At 39.0% G+C, this 18,520-nt stretch overlaps 1 protein-coding gene across 8 annotated transcripts in view; it reads left to right on the forward strand.

Moving 5' to 3' along the window:
• MAST4 (microtubule associated serine/threonine kinase family member 4) overlaps positions 1-18,520 on the forward strand; it is a 567,949-nt gene that overhangs the window by 312,689 nt on the left and 236,740 nt on the right. For 5 of the 8 annotated variants that reach the window (XM_060295831.1, XM_060295835.1, XM_060295833.1 and 2 more), the window contains one exon: positions 4,758-4,793. The exons of the other annotated variants lie outside the window; for them this stretch is intronic. In XM_060295831.1, coding sequence (XP_060151814.1) covers positions 4,758-4,793 — 36 coding nt within the window. The remainder of the gene's footprint in view (positions 1-4,757; positions 4,794-18,520) is intronic. 8 annotated transcript variants of the gene reach the window in all.

The raw sequence follows: 18,520 nt of genomic DNA on the forward strand, positions 1-18,520 counted from the left end.
AAATTGTTCTTCCCTATTAGAAAATATTAATTTGGTCTAGGCGTTGTGCTTTTCACTGTGCAGGAAAAATGATTTCTAACTTCTGTCGTGTCCTAGAGATCAGTGAGATTAACCTCGTGGTGACATTAGCCCTGGTTGCTGAGCTCCTACTAAACCCCGATTTTCCAATGCTGATTCTACTGTTACTGGTGGTGGAGGTGTGTGCTTTTACTTGGGAAGGTCGGCTTTGAGGCAGAGGTTGTCTTTTGGATTTATTTGTATTTTTCAAAAACCGAGGAGGGCATTTTCTTGGAGAAGTTGGCACCCTCTGACATCCCCGTGTCACTGCTGTGGAACAAAGGATGTTTACTGCAGGGGCAGTGGGGGACGTCCCCCTGGGCTGGCAGTGGGTCCAAGGGAGGGAGTGGGCTGCTTTCCCGGGCTTCCCTTGGCCTCTCGGCCGAGAGGATTTGCTCTGCATGGGGCGTATGAGTGAGTTCACCAGGGGTTTGGTATTTCAGGGTGTAAAGAATAGTGTTTAGTATCTTAGCAAATCAAGAATCAATTACCTTGGAGAGTAAGCAGAAGGTTTTTTAATGCCTATGATAAATTAGTTTAAACTCTAAAACCGGTCCTTGTGGATTAAGGAAGCCCTTGGAAGCCGTGGAGTATATTTTTAAAATGCACTTGACATCATACACTGAAATGAAATTAATAGATCAGTACATGGTTTCATGTCTTAGGGGAACAACGGTGGCTTTTTTTAGCTGGGATTCTAAGGTATTACCAATTTGTATGTAAATGCAGTTGATTCTGGTAGAATCATGGGGAAAAATAATGTCATCAAACATCTGTTAAAAAGCATGTTACTTAATTATTATCTCTGAGATTTCAGGCCACTTGGCTCTATTCTAATTTTTTTTTTTTTTGCTGGAAGATGTTGGTTGGACATATCCTTAAGACCACAGCAGGGGGTGGTGATGGTGGTGGTTATATGGGGAGATACTTAAAAGGAGAATTAAAGCAAACATAGTTCAGATCGGTACTTCTCAAGGCTCTGTGTAGTCTCTTCCCACCCATGGACCTTTTATCTACTGTTTAACATCACCTAGGCTGTATTATGTTAAGTACCCAGGAATTGTGAATTCTATTTGTATTAAACCACAAAAGAAATTAAAACAACAAAACCACTTCCTCTTATGAAATCCCATGTATAGCATGAACCAATTTAGGGTGTCCCAACAGCAGCATAACCCTACATGGTCTAGCAGTTAATGTTTTCCCCAACAACTAACAGTGCTCCTCTCTCCCCTTTAAAAAAAAAAAAAGAAAAGAAAAAGCTTGATTGACCTATAATTGGCATACCATAAATTGCACTTAAAATACACAATATCATAAATTGACATATATGTATATTCACACCTGTGAAACAGACTCCATAGCGAAGGTATTGAAATATCCATCTCCTCCAGAAGTTTCCTCTTACCGATTTGTAATTGCTACCTCCTCCCAGCCCTCACATGCCCAATCAGACAGGTACTAATATTTTCCAACCCTAAAGATTAGTTTGCATTTCCTAAAATTTTAAATGAATGGAACAGTACCGTTCGTACCCTTTTTTGTCTGGTTTATTTCACTTGGCATAATTATTTTGAGATTCAGCTCTATTGTAGCGTATGTTAATAGTTCCTTACTTTTATTTCTAAGTAATATCCTATTGGTGGATACACCATAGTTTGATTATCCGTCCACTTAGTGATGAACATTTTGGTTGCTTATAGTTTGGGGCCATTATAAATAAAGCTGTTATACATGACTGGTAAGTTTTCTCCCGGCTTGTGGCTTGTGTTTTCAATCTCTTTACAGCATCTATTAAAGAGCAAAAGTTTTTAGTTTTGATGAAGTATAAATAATCAATTTGTTCTTTAAGTGCTCATGGTTTTGGTGTTGCCTCTAAGCCATCTTTGCCTGACTCAGGGTCACAAAAGTTTTCTCCTTTTTCTTTCCATAAGATTTATAATTTTAGATTTTTACATCTATGATCTATTTTGAGTTAATTTTGTATATGGGTAAAATATGGATCGAAGTTTATGTTCTTGCATACAGGTATCTAATTGTTCCAGCACCGTTTGTTGAACAGACTGTCCTTTCTCTGCTGAATCTCTTTGTAGTTTTGATGAAAATTGTTTGTCCATATATGGGTGTCTATCTGCAGACTTTCTATTCTGGATCATGGCCTGTTTGTTTTATATCAGTACCCCACTGATTTGGTTATTGTAGCTTTATAATAAGTTCAGATATCAGATAGCGTTAATCTTCCAACTTTGTTCTTTTTTTTTTCAAAATTGTTTGGACTATTCTAGGTTCTTTAATTTTGGAATCAGTTTGTCAATTTCCATCCAAAAAAGCCTGTTGAGATTTTTATTGGAATTGCATTAAATCTGTCAATCAATTTGAGAAGCTATGAAGAATTTTCCAGTGGTTATAACCTATCTTTAGTCTTAGGGATGAATTAGGGAGAATAATGTGTGAGTTGATACAATGTGGATAGAGTGGGGTGGAATTGTCCCCCACGATATACTGATGGAGGAGGTGGCTGACCCAGCCGGGGAAGGCTGAATTGAGGAATGAGTGACCACAAATGAGAAAATATCCCCTCAGAGAAGCTCAAAGAAATGGTTGCGTGGGTGATTCAGGGAGCAGGTCAGGTAATGATGTCAAGCTGAAGTCAGAGGGGACTAGCTACATTTCTTCCGGAAAGAAGACCTGCAGTGGAGAGCTCGGGCTCAGCATAAGCGGGGATTAGAGGAGGAAGAGCATGGCCAGACAAGGGTCACGTATTCATGTCTAGTCGAGGAGAAGGCCATAATGCCTGGAAAGATTGTGATGCAGGGGACACTTGCGGGGTGGGGGGAGCGGGGGGAGGCCATCATGTGGTAAAATAATGCAGGTCAGTTCTACATTAGAACTAATTATTGGTCTAGAACAGTGGTTCTCAACCAGAGGTGATTTTGTCCCCTAAGGAGACATTTGACAGTGTCTAGAGACATTTTTGATTGTCACAACTACTTGGGGTGGGGGTGGGATTTCTCCTATCATTTAGTAGGTAGAGAGAGGCCAGGGATGCTGCTAGCCATCCTACAGTGTACAGGAAACCACACACCACCACCCCCCAACAAAGACTTATCTGTCCAATATGGTAATAGTGCCAAAGGTAGAACACACTGGTCTAGAAAGGGAGGGTCAGCAAAGAGGGTGGAATGAGAGTGGAGCTAATTGATTGCTCTGACGCCTTATGTCTGTATTGTCTTAAGGAGAAATACTCTGAGTTGTAACCATGCAAAGTTACCCTGCATGATCAGGAATTCGTCTTTGGAAATCTTCTCTGGGCATGTTTTCAGAAGCTGCCTAAAGGTGTTATCAAGGAAGGCTAGTTTAACAAAAGCATGCCTTGACTGCAAATGAAGAAATATTGAACATTTGAGTTATTTCGCTTAAGAAGGAAGTATTTGTTTAGTCCATAGATGAGTTTATCAACTGGAATACATTTGATTGCAAGTAACAGAAAACCTAACTCAAAGTGGCTGAAAAAAATAAAGGAAATTTACCAGCTAATGTAACTAAGAAGTCCATGCTTCTTGCAAGGGTTGATTCAGAGGTTCAGTGTTGACACAAGGACCCAGTCTCTCCCTCATCCCAGGGCAGGCTTCCTTCCTAGCTCATAGATGGCTGCCAGCAGTTTTCATGGTTACTGTGACTACTAGAAAATTTAAAATTGTGTGACTCCAAATTGTATTTCTGGTGGACAGAACTGGCTTAGACCATTCAGGAATTTCTGGGAATGGGGTGGAGTCAACCCCACCCAAACCACATGGCTGATACACATATGGGAGAGAGACAGAATGGATATTGGGCAAGCCGTCAAAAATGAATACTGCAGTGGGGGGCTCCCCTGGTGGTGCAGTGGTTGAGAGTCCGCCTGCCGATGCAGGCGACATGGGTTCGTGCTCTGGTCTGGGAAGCTCCCACATGCCGCGGAGCGGCTGGGCCCGTGAGCCATGGCCGCTGAGCCTGCGCGTCCGGAGCCTGTGCTGCGCAACGGGAGAGGCCACAACAGTGAGAGGCCCACGTACCGCAAAAAAAAAAAAAAAAAAAAAAAGAACACTGCAGTGACTGGCATAAGCAAAGAAGGGAATATTTATTTAATGGCTACTATTTTACTACAGATGAATGTCTGGAAGTCCTTCTGCTCTACTACCACTAATAAAAGCTAATATTTTTTTCTTAAATGTATTCTGAAGTTGTAAAGTTAATATAGTGTTCATAGTAACTAGTGAAACAGCACAGAGAGACACTAGGAGGAAGTAAATAATCCCCATCCCTTCCATTCCCTGTTCCCACTCCCAATCCTGGGTGGCCATTGTTAGCCTGGTCTGTGTTCTTCCATTCCTTACTCCATGTACATGTGAGCGTCTGCATGTCCATTGTTTTCTTCTGGTGGTTGTTGCCGTTCTCATAATGGAAGTATAGCCCTTCAATTTGCTTTTCTCACTTTATTAGCCTTCCAAGTCACTATGTACAGATTTATCTCATTCTTTTTAATAATACATAATATTCTATATTATAGATGTTCCACATTTCATTTAAACATTTCCTCATTAATGGGCAGTCATGTTATTCCCAGTCCCCCCTCTTCCTCTGCCCCACAACAAACAATGCTACAGTAAACATCTTTGTACCTATGTCCTTACATACTGGTCCTTTTTTTTTCCCTATAGGATAGATTCCCAGAAGTGGAATTGCTTGGTCAAACGGTATGTGTATTTTTAATTTTAATGTATATTTCTAGATTCTTTTCCCCAAAGGAATAGCAAATCACGTTTGCACATAAGAATGCCCATTTCCTGCATTCTCACCAGCATTGGATGCCACTGTTTATTTTAATTCTTGCCAATCTTATTATCGCTGATCATTAATTTACATTTTCTTCACTGACTGCCTCTGATGTTAAATATATTTTCATATGTTTATTGTTCATTTGAATTTCCCTTTTCTTCATTTCCTATTTATTTTCACTGCCCATTTTTCTACTTGGTGGTGTTTTCCCATCACAGTTTCTGGGAGGTATTTATTGTGTCTTATCGTTACATATGTGCAAATATAGCTTTATTGTTCTTTATAGTTCTTGTCTCTGTGTATGATGTCTTTTACCAAAAGAAAATCCTTACTTATTATTATGTTTTGTAATTATTTATGTCTGTCTTTTTCTTTATTGCTTCTATTATCTGTTTTGCTTATGATGGTATTGTCCATCCCGTGGTCGTACAAGTATTCTTGTAAATATTCTTCCCCATTTTTAAAAGCATTGAGATCTTACTCCAGTTTTAAGTTTTGTACATGATATGAGGTAGGATTCTATCTTTCTTTCTTTTTTCTCCCCCTAGATAACCAGTTACTTAAGTCCTAGTTACTATGAGAAACTTTATTTTTCATGGGATTGAAATGTTACCCTTGTCACATATAAAGATGCCATATACATTTGTATCTATTTCTGGCCTCTCTGTTCTGATCTCTGTCTATTTCTGTGCCAACACCATTTTGTTTTGAATGCAGTGGCTTTCTAGTGAGTTGTAATGTCTGGTAAGTTCTCCCTCACTGGTCTGCTTTTCACACTTTTCATAGGTGTTTTTAGCCATTTATTTTTTGTTTCATATTGATCTGGTTAACTTAAATTTTAAAAGTTAAAGATGCGGAGTTTTATCTTAAATATTTTGAATATAATATATAATAATACATGTAAATAAAGCCAAAAAATTATTTCTCAGTTTGAGGATCTCTTTACTTGATGTTACTAATTGGAAAATATTTATTGATTACCTAAAGGTTTTTCTATGAATTTTAATTCTTTAAATGTGACTTTACTTTGTGATGATTGTACAGTTACCCTAAGGTGTGAAAATGGGGATGCAGGCATGACATTTTTGTTTTTTTTGGCATGACATATTTTAATCTGTCTAAAAATTAGATTGTAATAAAGCTAAAGCGAGCTTATAAATAATTTGTATTTCTGCTTATGTAACGAACTATAAAGTACACCCATACCTGGATTGGTTGAGGGGTGTGTAAATATGATAATGTGAACAAAGAACTGTAACTGAAGTGCATAATAAACTATGTGTTTTGCAATCTTTTATGATTTGGTTTTTCTAAAATTAAATGTTGACTTAAGAAATTGTCACATTTGGAATTTGAGGTAAAGTTGTCTAATACTTTATGTTTTTGACAATTCTTAACATTAAGTTTATATTAATGTGATATTAACTTAATTGTTTTCCCTGACATTCTTAATAGCTTTTTTGGAAACTTTAGTTATAGTATTAAGGTAATAAATACCTTTACATTTCTCTAAAGGCATTTGAAATATTGGAGCTAAACTCTAAAACTGTTTGTGATTTAAAATAATGGTAATATTGTCTCACAAATGAACACATATGCATTTACACGTGAGGTCTATATTTTGCTTATGAAAGTAAAGGGACATCCCCATGTAGGTTCTACCCATGTTTACTTGGTTAATTAGAAAAAAAGCCATTAATTTGTTCTATAGCCAAAAAGGAAATGGTGAAATAATATATTGTGATTATTATTGAGTGATATACTTGAAAAATATAATTATGTTTTTAAAAATGAGTCAATCATGTTTTATCAAAGGTTGACACATGATATAAACTGTACTACATAAAAGGCATATCACATTTCTCATGTTTCCTAATAAGCTGTATTTTGACCAACTCAAATTGTGTTTCCTGTACTTAAGTTTTAATCATCATCAACATAGGCAAAGATGGTAACATAAGTATCTTTTTATGTTTATCAAATATTATATGATATCACTTACATGTGGAATCTAAACAATAACACAAATGAACTTACTTACAAAACAGAAATAGACTCACAGACATAGAAAACAAAATTATGGTTACCAGAGGGGAAGCGGGGAGGGATAAAGTAGGAGTGTGGGATTAACAGATATACACTACAATATATAAATTAACAAAGATTTACTGTATAGCACAGAGAACATAACTGGCTGCTACAGTTGGGATAAGGGAACATTTTGTTGGTTTCAAAACAGTTTTTTTTGGTTTTTGGTTGGTTTTGTTTCGTTTTGCTAAAGAGAAGGGATGCTTTCAGTAGTGTGTGGCGCTATAAAGAGATGAACAGAACTGAAGGAACTTCTGCTGGCCAATAGTGGAAATTTAAGTGACAGAGGAAATGCTAATTATGAGCCTTTGAACAAGCTTATAATTACCATTAAGCTTATTGAATATATCTTGCAATAACCTGTAATGGAAAGGAATCTGAAAAAGAATTTATGTATATATTTACATATATATGCATATATATATATAAACGGAATCACTTTGCTGTACACCTGAAACTAACACAATATTGTAAATCAACTATGATTTTAAAAAAAAGGTAAGAGTATATTTTAAATATAATTCTGCATGTGTGTAAATTCTGTATTGTTAATTATAAAGTTGTTTTTAAGTATATGTAGGCTATCACAGGAACTTAAAATCACAGTAAGTAAACAATAAATAAGGATGTCATAAGATTAATAATAAAGGAATGTTTCTTTTATAATATACCAAATATTTAAGCCTTTAATTTGCTCCAGGGCTGCCCAAGCTTAGACTCTGGAAGATAGAATTGTTTAAATTAGAATGGAGAACTTCTCCTTTTTCGTAAAACAAACATAACCATTTGTGACCAGGGGTTGGAGTGGCTGTAATAGAGTCCACAGGCAATAAACAGAGTTTTTTGTTTTTGAAGCTAGAAGAATTCTAGTTGCCGCAAGTGCGCCATCATAGCCAAAAAGTCACTGTGATTTCAAGGACTTGAAGTGATAAACTGGGAAGATATAAGCGCTAGAATGATTAAAATAGTGTTCACGGGACTTAAGGAATGAGGAAGCAAATGCCCCACAACTGAAGCATTGGGTAAAAATAATCATATGTGTGGATTTAAGTGAATCAACTAAAGTTATGTTCAGCCTCTCCACCTTACGTGAAGATACTAAGCAAGTGTTGGTATTACTGTGATGGCCAAAGAACAATGATGTACCTCCAAAAATATTTCAGGTATTATGTTCAAAGCAATATTCCTTAGGGCCAGAACCCACCTTAATTCATAGGTGTTCTTAATCTAGATCAAACTGAAGTAAAATAACCTTATGTGACATTGTACTTTTAAAAGATGAAAAAAATCTTACAACTAAAAATTAAAACTGAATCAAGGTAAATATTTTGCACACATTCATTATCAATTTAAGATTTGTAAATGTTACAAATAGCCACAGTAAAATGTAACTTCACTTAATACTGTTCTTATTTAATACGATTCTCTTGTTCTTGTTAAAATGTTACCCCTGTTAAATACCACCTTCCTATGAGTGATACTATCTTAAATTGTCTCAAAATATAATATCACCAGTTTCCTATCTTTATTTTGCCTTAATTCACTGTTAGAATATGTTAAGCCTCCAACATGTAAGAGGTAGAACAAAATATTGCTGCAGCAGATCAGATGCAAGGATGAGACTTCTTCTATATTGCTTCGCCTTGAACAGGTCTGTTGCAAGTCAGGTGTATTATCACCAGAGAAGATAAGGTTCCTTCGGAATGAAGACCCACCCTGTCCCTGGGCTCGTTGCAGAAATTATAAATCAACGGTAATTGTGACCTAAGCACTTGTCCTTTCTGCTGTCAGGTCTTCTGGCCATTAAGAAATGTGTTGAGACTGCTCCATTTATTTGCATGAAGCGTTGGGTCAGTAGTCAGTGACCCTCATTCCTCAAAAGAGAAATAACTGCCTCTTTTGAGAAACCTATTGTGAGCTGGTGACGTGAACCTCCAGCTGCATTTAGCTTCCAGGTTAGTTATGTCAGAGGATAACTTTTTAAAATGGTACATTAAATCTGGGTGCTAGGTATTAATCCCCATAGTATTTTTATACATCTAAATGTTGATGTGTCAGTCTCCTAGAGTTTTGTAGTTTCTGCTAGCATTTAAATTCTGATGAATGAAATAACTCTTTGTAAAAAAAAAGAAAAAAAGAAAGAAAAAAATAAAATACCATTGGTCCCTTCTCCTAGTATTGAATTTGTTAAAAGCCAGCTCACTGTCTCTTAAAAAGGGATAGGACTATTGAAATGTATGAATAGAAAACTTCAAAAGTGAACCTGTCAAAGCAATAGAAAGTAAAGATATTTTAAATACAATTGCAGTTGTATTCAGTCGTGGAAAAAAAAGTCAAAGCATTTCTCCTTAATGCCAAACTGAGGTGTGGAACATTTTGTGAGAATGAGTAGAATATTCATAGGAAGGTGGACACCTCAGCGTTCTCCAATTTAGGACGGCTCATGTCTCCCAACCTCCCATTTATCTGACCAGGCTTCCACTAGCTCTGTTGAGACCCCTTCATTTTCATCTTCTTAGACACCCCGCCATGGAGCATAAGATCACATTTGTAGGGACACTGTGACTGAACAAACACTTTATTTTACATGGTGCTTTCAGAAGAATTCTTTTATGTCCTAGATGGCTAGGCTCCTTGGATGTCTGAACAATGAAGAATCGGAGCAAGAAATTTCTACACCAGAACCCTGGGAGCTTAACACACTTTGAAGTGGATTTCTCCCCTTTCTGGGGCCGCAGTAAAAAGTGAGGGTTTTTCATAGTCCTTGCATTGATGTCTGCAAAGCCAGATGGCTTTGTAAAATGAGCCCCAAAGCAGTATAACTGATTAAAAGAAATGCCAGGTAGTTGAAGGCTTTCCTACCCATTGTGAGCCTGGCAGAAAGAATTGTCCTCTTGGGGTCCATTAATATTGGGGAATCGCACTCTCCGTCTTTAGGGGTCAGCCAGTGACAATCGAAACAGGTGTTGGCAGCAGGAGCCTTCAAAATGAAGGCTGAAAATAATCTCTCGAGCCAGCCACTGGGAGGACTGCCTCCAAAAGAAATGACGCTGGCCAGTGAGGGAAGTAGGTGCTTGAGGGTTGTAGGTACTTTCAAAGGTTGTGACTCACATATTTCAACTTATCCTCTCATTCTTGGCTTCTTTTGCTTGTGGTCCTAGAACTGCATCCTCCTGAGAGCCCCGAAGCTTCCATCGCCTCACACCTGGGGGCGACTCCCACTCATCTGTCTTCTCTGTAGAGTGTAAATGACTCTGTTGAGGATGCCCAAGCTCTTGCTTTTTTTGTTGCCCATATAGAAATCATTCTGCCCGTGTTTGTAACCCAGACCACTGACCTTAACCTAAGAACACAGTCATATATTTCAAGTTGCTTGCAGCAGGGGGAGGGGGGTGCTGATGAAACTTGGCCTTGCAGGCAGAGGGATTCACAGACGTAACAAATTGTTCTCTGGCTTCATAACCTACCACTTGATTATTGGGAAACGGGGTTCAGAGCAGAAGGAAGGAAAAGCTCATCTTAAGATAAGCCTTAAAAGCCTGTCGTAAAAGAGGTAGCTGGCCCTGAGTTCAGTTGTGTTTCTATCATCAGGAAATACTTTACTCCTGCAGTGTAAGTCATATGAAAGAGATTTAAAAACCAAACCACCTTGCTCTCCATTTTCTGCCTGTTACCATGTCCTTTCATTTACTCATCTGACTTGGTGCTGATCTGCTCACAGAGTAGCAGCAGTGGAGAACCAGGGACCTGTGTTCCGCTGAAATTGCTAATTTCAGAAGAGTTTGTACATTCTGACCTCTCTGAACTTATATGGATCCTTTCAAAGAGGGAAATAATTCAGTCTAGGAGGCATTTCCGAGACTTGTTGTTGGAGAATGAACTGATATGTGGTCTATTATTGTGGTCTATTTTTTGAGTAATAATGTAGGATTTATAGTATCTTATTAAGTTAGGGCTAATTGACCTTTGTAGAAGATAATAATTTAAGCAATACTTCTGTCAATCACACAGGGAATCATTGTGGAAGAACTAGTAAACACAGGAAAAAATGCATTCAAAATTTCCCTGTATCTTATCACTTAGAGAAAAGACACTTTAAAAAAGCAGAGCATTTAGCTTTCACTTGTGTCTTTTGATGCATTAAATAATTTTTCCTTCGGGTATTTTCAGTATTGTAGTCTTGTAGCATTTGAGAAATGGGGTAGCATTTTATTTTACTGTGAGAATTCTTAGATCATAAAGCATTGATCATTTTTCCTGATTATTTCCATTGTAGAAAAATAGAGAAGTATGAAGAAGAAAAGTTTTCATCCAGAATCTCACCTTGTAGAGAGAGTCCCATCAGCATTTTAATGTATTTTAGGCTTTCTTCTAAATCCTCATTCTTTGATACTTACTGATTCTTGGAGTCCATTTTCTTTCCAACTAGGAAGTACTTCTGGAGCAGACCAGTCATATGTGAGCTGAGTGCCCTGCTTGCCCACAAAATTTGCTGTGTCTTCCAACAGAAACAGCCAGGAGAACTAAGTGCTGGGCTGTTTCTAATGGTCATGTATCATTGTTTAGGTTCCTGACCCACTTCCTTACTTTCAGTAATTCGTTTTATAAAATTCCAAATATTAACGTTTTTTCTACAGCTGTTGGCGATATTTGTTTAGGTTCAGAAAAGTTCTTACTTTCTATGTGTGGGAAATCACTCTGAACAACACATTTTCATAGGTTCCACTAGTCAACAAAGAGATGCTATATTCATTTAGGGAATAGAACAGATTTTCTTTGCTTGGCTTTAACACTTGGGGTTTTATAAGATTTCCTCAGAAACCAGCACTGTGGCCATTCTTATCCAAGTTGTGATTTGTAGAGTGATTTATTGATCAGGGAGGGTTTCCCAGAGTTCCTCAGAATATGGCATTAATGTAACTTTGCACATGCTGTCCTGCTGGGGTAGAGGTTCCCTAGGTCCTCCATGCCTAGAACGATGCCTGGCGTGTAACAGTTGTTTCATAAATATTTTTATGTGTGTTTTAAAATCATGTACCTCCCTTACTGTTTAATACTCATGGACTAACCCATTAGTTAGTTGACTAAGCAATTATTGTATTCCTACATTAAGTTGTTCCAACTTCCAATAAGAATATGCTAGGCTCCAAATATGGTGGTAGATGTTGGGTCCTCCACTTAATGTATTTGAGTCTAGTGCAATTTTATTTTATTGTTTGCGTTTGTCTTTTATGAAAACAGGTAAGAGTGATGGATTCATTACTGACAAATGTTTTCATGTTTTTCCAGTTCTCTGTATAAAGGAGTGCAGTTGTTCTTCTCCTAAATTCTAATTTGTTTGTTTTGGTTTGTTAGAGAATTTTGAGTGTAGGTGAAACAGGCTTCCATTTACCAATTCGAATTGAGGAGTGCCAGAAATAGATAACTATTCAAAGTGTACTTCCTCTTGGTCTGGCTTGAATTCCCTATATCACAGCTTTATTGAGGGGAGAGGGGAGGTAATGCAGTAAATAAAATAGATATTGTTGGCAGGAATCAGATTAAGCTATTGACAGTTGTGATCCCCATGGTTTGAGTACATTTATCTGATAATTAGTCTTTTTCTAGATGAGGGAAAGAAAGGAAAGAGACAGTTTAAAAAAAAAAAAGTAACCAGTGGGACTGTGACCAAGGAGCCCTCTGATTTTTGGACGGTTGTTTTTGTAGTAAAAGTATAAAGGCTTGCATGAGAATAAGAAACACCAAATTCATGTTGGTGGTTACCTCTGGGAAGAGAGAGGGGAACTGAGATCAGGAAGGGGTGCTGGGGGTTTCAGTGGTGTTTGATTTATCAAGTTGATTAGGTGATATTCAGGTGACATAGATGTTTATTCTGTTATTCCCGTCATAGATTTTTTTATTAAAAACAGTAAAAGATAGAGAGTGGCTATGCATAGAAGGGAGATTTCCCCCAGGTCACTTGTATCATTGAAAGATTTAGCTTTCTTCACAGCTTTTTCAGCCCCTGCCATTCCCAGCGTCTTCCAGACAGATCCTGTGGTGAAAAGGCCAGGAGAGGGAAAGAAAAGACAGGTGTTACGGAAGCAGAGAAACGTGTTTGAGAGATCTTGACAAGCAGAGTAGGCTGAGATGGTTGAATCCTCAGAAGTGAGTGACTGCAGTGCCTCTTGCTGCTTGATCCTGTACCCTCCCTCTGCTTTGGCTCAGTTGTTTCCACGTTAAGCCAGAGGCAGTTGCGTCTCCAGGCAGTTCTGTCGTGGGCACAGACTTTGAAACCCAGGTCCTCTGTGTAGCAGCGCCTGACTTCACGTTATCTTGCATAGTGGTGAATGATCCTTGTTGGGAGTGGGGAGGCCCTGTTAGGGGGGGAATACTCACTCTTACCCCAGCCGTCAGTGAGTATTCCTGGAACCCACAGGGCTGGAGCCCCAAGTATGTAAATGATGGTGGCTGAAAACTAAGGGCCTTGAGAGGCCACTTGAGGCCCACACAGGAGGTGGATGCTTGAGAGAAAGGAAGCATTGTGCCTGGGCCAGCAAGGTGGGTGAAGATGCTTCAGCCACGCCACATAATGCGTCTGCTAAGGCTGCCCTAACAAAGTGCCACAGACTGGGTGGCTTAAACAACAGAAACTTTTAGTTGCGGAAGCTAGGAGTCCCAGATCAAGGCGTTGACAGGGTTGGTTTCTCATGAGAGCTGTGAGGGAGACTCCGTCCCAGGCCTTTGTCCTAGCTTCTAGTGGTTTCTGATGCTTTAGCGCTCCTTGGCTTGTACATGCGTGGCTCCCATCTCTGCCTGAACCCTCACATTGGCACTTCCCCCCTGTGCGCATGACTTCCTGTGTCCCCATTCTATAAGGACACAGTCACATTGAATTAGAACCCTCCCTAATGACCTCATCTTAACTGGATCGTCGGCCAAGATTCTATTTCCAAATCAGGTCACATTCAGAGGGGCTGGTGGTTGGGACTTCAGCATCTTTGGGGGGACACAGTTTAATGCATAGTGCCCCTCCATTCTCATCCTCACTGCTCACATCCGGAAGGTGGATTCTACCTGTCATCTTAAGCTTGTTGTGGTCTGTGCAATGTCTCCTCGTTTTCTCACTAATTCCTCTGAATGGGCTCCATAGCCCTGCTGCTAAAGAGAAGGGACTGTGGAAAAACACAGGGATAAGACAAGTTACTTGTGAGAGAGAGAGCAATTGAAAGGAGCATTTGCCAGAGAACAAAGCCAGGAAGAAGTAGGAGTTGCTCCTTGCTACTGTTTTCTTTTTCCTTCTATTCAGGCTCTTCTGCACACCTCATTAGAGCAAAGACTAATCGGTCGAAATCCAATCAATTCCGCTTTGGTTGATGGCCAATGAATACTGTTTCTACTACATTACCTGTGAAATAGGCCTTTGTGGTGAAGCCTGGAAACCTCCCGCACTGTTTATAACGTTGTTTCTTTGAGAATGCGGTCTGGTGTCTCAACCTTACAGATGCCCCTTCAGAGCACAGCCTAGAGTGTTGTTGAGATGAGCTGGGGAAACGGAGCTGCCCATGACTAGAGGTCATGGCAGCTTTCTCCCTCCCATGTCAGGGTGCTTGGGGGGCGATGCAGAGGGGCACTCTGAGCAAGGGTGCTCTTCCCTGCTGGAAGGCTGTCGCCCCACTTGGCAGTGGTGTCTCTTTGGTAAACAAGGCTGGACCTTCATGTGCCTCAAGGATTCTCCTGGGAACTGGGCTCCTGCCCAGAACTAACACCAGCTGGGGCACCAGCAGAGACATCCAGTTGTATCCCCAGTATCCTTGATCCCCCTTCTGCTTTACTGATAAAAGTAATTTTTGTCAGGGTGGTAAAGCGCTCAATTAAAAGAATATACTTACAAGCCACCTTCCCTCACACCTTCCCTCATATGCTATTACGCTTTGGCCAGTGAGATCTAAGCAGACGTTACTTGGGAGATAGACGGCTGGTGAGGATCCTTTTTCTTTTCTTCTACTTCCTTCTTTCTGTGTGGAATGGGTTTGTGTTGGTCAGAGTTCCAACAGCCAGATTGGTCCATGAGGTAGAATGTGAAGGTAGACCACCTATTAAGGATGATGAAACTGAAAGGTAGAAGTAGTTTAATGTGATGATTTGGTAGTCGTCACGTCAGCTGTGATTTCCCGCTTCTGAACCTGTTTTTACGTGAGCAAGCAATACACTGTTTTGCTCAAGCCACACATTTGGGTGCAGCTATAGCGACACAGTATCCTAAGTGACGCAGAGACCCTCTCCACAGAAACCCCCCATCACTGCTCTTTAAAGTGTATCAGAAAGGAAAGGTTGGTCCAAGGATAATGAGTAAAAGAGAATTTCCTTCTAAGACCTAAAGAAGAACTAGTCTGCTGTGCCCCTGACATCTTTTCCCCAAAGCATCTTTTATGTGAGCTGAAGACTCTGAAACTGTGCCCCCTTTAATCGCTCCCTTATTTATTCACAACTCTCTTTCCTGATACCATAGGTGGTGTTAGTCGTTACCATTTTCTGCCCGCTAACATGTAGTTTCAGCAGCAACACCATCTTGGTAGCAAAACACTGTTTTGAGTACTTCATTGCTTTTTACCATTGTTTCAGAAAGTTGACTAGAAAACAGAGCAAGGAACGTGCTGATATCGGTGATAAGATGTGTAGCGCCCATGAGCTTAATGCAGCTGACACCAGAGGGAAATTATTTGTCTTTCCAAAAAAGGACTAATACTTAGCTTCAATCAGACATTCATTGTTCTTAGGCCAGTGGTGTATGTATTTGACTGTGAGTGAAAAGAACAGAATTAAAGGATGTGGATTTGACACATAGCAATGTGTCACAGATTGACATAGATTTGACATACAGCAAAGAAGAATAATTAGGAACTTTGGATTAAAAAAGTCCTGATTATATATTTGACTTTAACATGTTTTCAGGGGTGTGTGAAGCAGGAAAGTAGAAAAGTGCCTTTATATGGGGATTTGCTATCTATCTAGCAACTGATTCTTTGATGTAATGTAGGGAACTGGGAGGAAAGGAGGACGAGTGAGGCTGCTTTAGGACTGCACTTGTGGACCTGAAGGAAGGAGAAGCTAAGGTTTATAAAACTGCTGGGGCAGGACTGAGGTTATGTACTTGGTGTTGAGCTGGGGACCCACTCCACACAGCTGTGTGGGATCAAGAAAAGTTGTCCCAAAGCTTTCTTTATCCATCTTGAGCTACTTTTGTTTCTCTGCATTTCCAGATTCACAGCTAGCCCCTAGAGATGAACATTTTCATGGAGGTCCAGATTTAAGGGAAATATAGCTTCTTAGGATTTATTTTATCTATGACAAGCAGACGTCATTTTCTAAGTGTCTCATTTAACGTCACAATGGTGTTGAGATCCTCAAAGGTATCTATTGCTTGAGGAACTTGGAAGGCAATTACTGCCATCCATTTTTTATACTTACTTAAAAGTGTATGAAATGTATTTTCTCATGGAGTATGCTTTTCCTTATTTTATTTTAAAGGGGTTTCAAATATTTACCAATATTTGAACCTTTTAAGGTTCAAATATTTCAAATATTTACCAATATTTGAACCTTTTAAAGGTTCACTCCTATCCTCAGTTCCCCTTACTGTATTTTTGCCCGCAAACTGTTGATTTCATCAGTTTTCTTGGTGTTTATCAGGATCCTAATTCTTGAGGTGGGAGAGGAATTTCTGCATTGTTTTTGGATAAGTATTATTTCTTTAGTTAGCTAGCAAGGTTGGGGGAGTGGTGAAGTTCGTGAAAGGAGCCCCGCTAACTCTGATTCAAACAGTTTTCTTACCACATTCCTGATGAAGTGATAGTTGTCACTTGTAGATAAAATAGGATTGGGCATGACATTACATTGGATTTCATTTATTAACTTCTAGCTGTTAATCTGAAGCAATCTAGAAAGTTTGAAAATTATTTGTGTTTTATTTATCCATATTGTCCCTGGCCTCCATCACCAAAAATATTCAGATTATATTGAAGGCAATGTTGCTGCCAGGAAGGCGTGTGTATATTAAGATACTGTAAAAAAGGGACAGCATCCAGTTTCTCAAATGCAGGACTCTAGTGACTTCCCACTGAAATTCCAGCCATTATGGGAATACTGACACATGGTGATCCTGTCAGATGGTATCACAGGTGTTTAAAAGACATCTTGGAAGCAGCCCTGAGTCCATGTTATCTTCATAAACTTATGGAAACACTATAAAATGAGGTTAGTATCCAGCATTCTTTTTTTTTTTTCAGGGGTGGTGATGGTACAGAGACTATCTTCAAATAATAACCTAGCTGGTGAGAAATAGAACACACTGACTGCCTTCCATTAACTATCCCTTCTGAATTGCTGTACATAAAATCTTAATCAATGAGAGCTTTTTATAGATGGGTCTGTTTGTCGCACTTCAATTACCTGAGAGGTTTCTGGAGATGAGTAGGTAAGAAGTCTTCATCAGGTAAAGCTCTGTCACATTTACTGGGAAAGATGACAGAACCTCATCAGTTTTATAAGAGATTGGCCTTTTCGCTGGGAATTCTTGGGACTGGAAAGAGGGGTTCAAGCCTAGAAATGAATGTCTCGTTTTAACCTCTAGTTTGCTCACTCAGATAGTAGTTTCATAGGATACATTTTCCATAGAAGCCTTTATTCTCGTAGCTGGATAGTGTGATTTCAGAACTAGAGGTGACTGAGAACTCTAGGCCACCCTGCAGGTTGTGCATTTCAAGAAATAATGTAGTTTGTTTTCTCGTGAAAATAAAAAGGAAAATGTGGAGAAAAAAAGAGATGAAATAAACTTGTGTTGAAATTGTGCGTGAACTTTGAATTAAGTTCCCTGCATGGCTGGTTCTTATTTAGGACCAGAAATGATGAAACCTTGATCTGAAAGCTGCAGTACAAACTGAATAGGCAATGAAGGATTTTTCCATTTGGGGGTTGATAATTAGCTATCCACGGGTCATGGACTGACAGTTAGTTCTGTTCCTCAGAGCATGTCTGCAATCTTTGATATCTACTTAAGCTATGTAAGTAATTTGCACAGTTTTTATTATGATTTTTCTGTTAATCTTTGATAGAGTGAAATTTGATATTTTCTCTATGACAAACCATGAAATTAAGTAATTAAATCCTTTTATTTATTCAAAGTCTGCACTTGGTTAAAATAAATTTCACCAAAACATTGTGTTGGGTTTTCAAAGTATTACTTAGTGGTTCTTTTTTTTTTTTTTTTCTTTTTTTCATACTGAAATTTTTATTCTGAATTTTTTTTTTTACATCTTTATTGGAGTATAATTGCTTTACAGTGGTGTGTCAGTTTCTGCTTTATAACAGAGTGAATCAGCTATACATACACATATGTTCCCATATCTCTTCCTTCTTGCATCTCCCTCCCTCCCACCCTCCCTATCCCACCCCTCCAGGTGGTCACAAAGCACCGAGCCGATATCCCTGTGCCATGCAGCTGCTTCCCACTAGCTATCTACCTTACGTTTGTTAGTGTGTATATGTCCATGCCTCTCTCTCGCTTTGTCACAGCTTA

Source organism: Globicephala melas, chromosome 3 (genome assembly GCF_963455315.2).
Source record: "Globicephala melas chromosome 3, mGloMel1.2, whole genome shotgun sequence".
In the NCBI taxonomy this organism is placed as follows: domain Eukaryota; kingdom Metazoa; phylum Chordata; class Mammalia; order Artiodactyla; family Delphinidae; genus Globicephala; species Globicephala melas.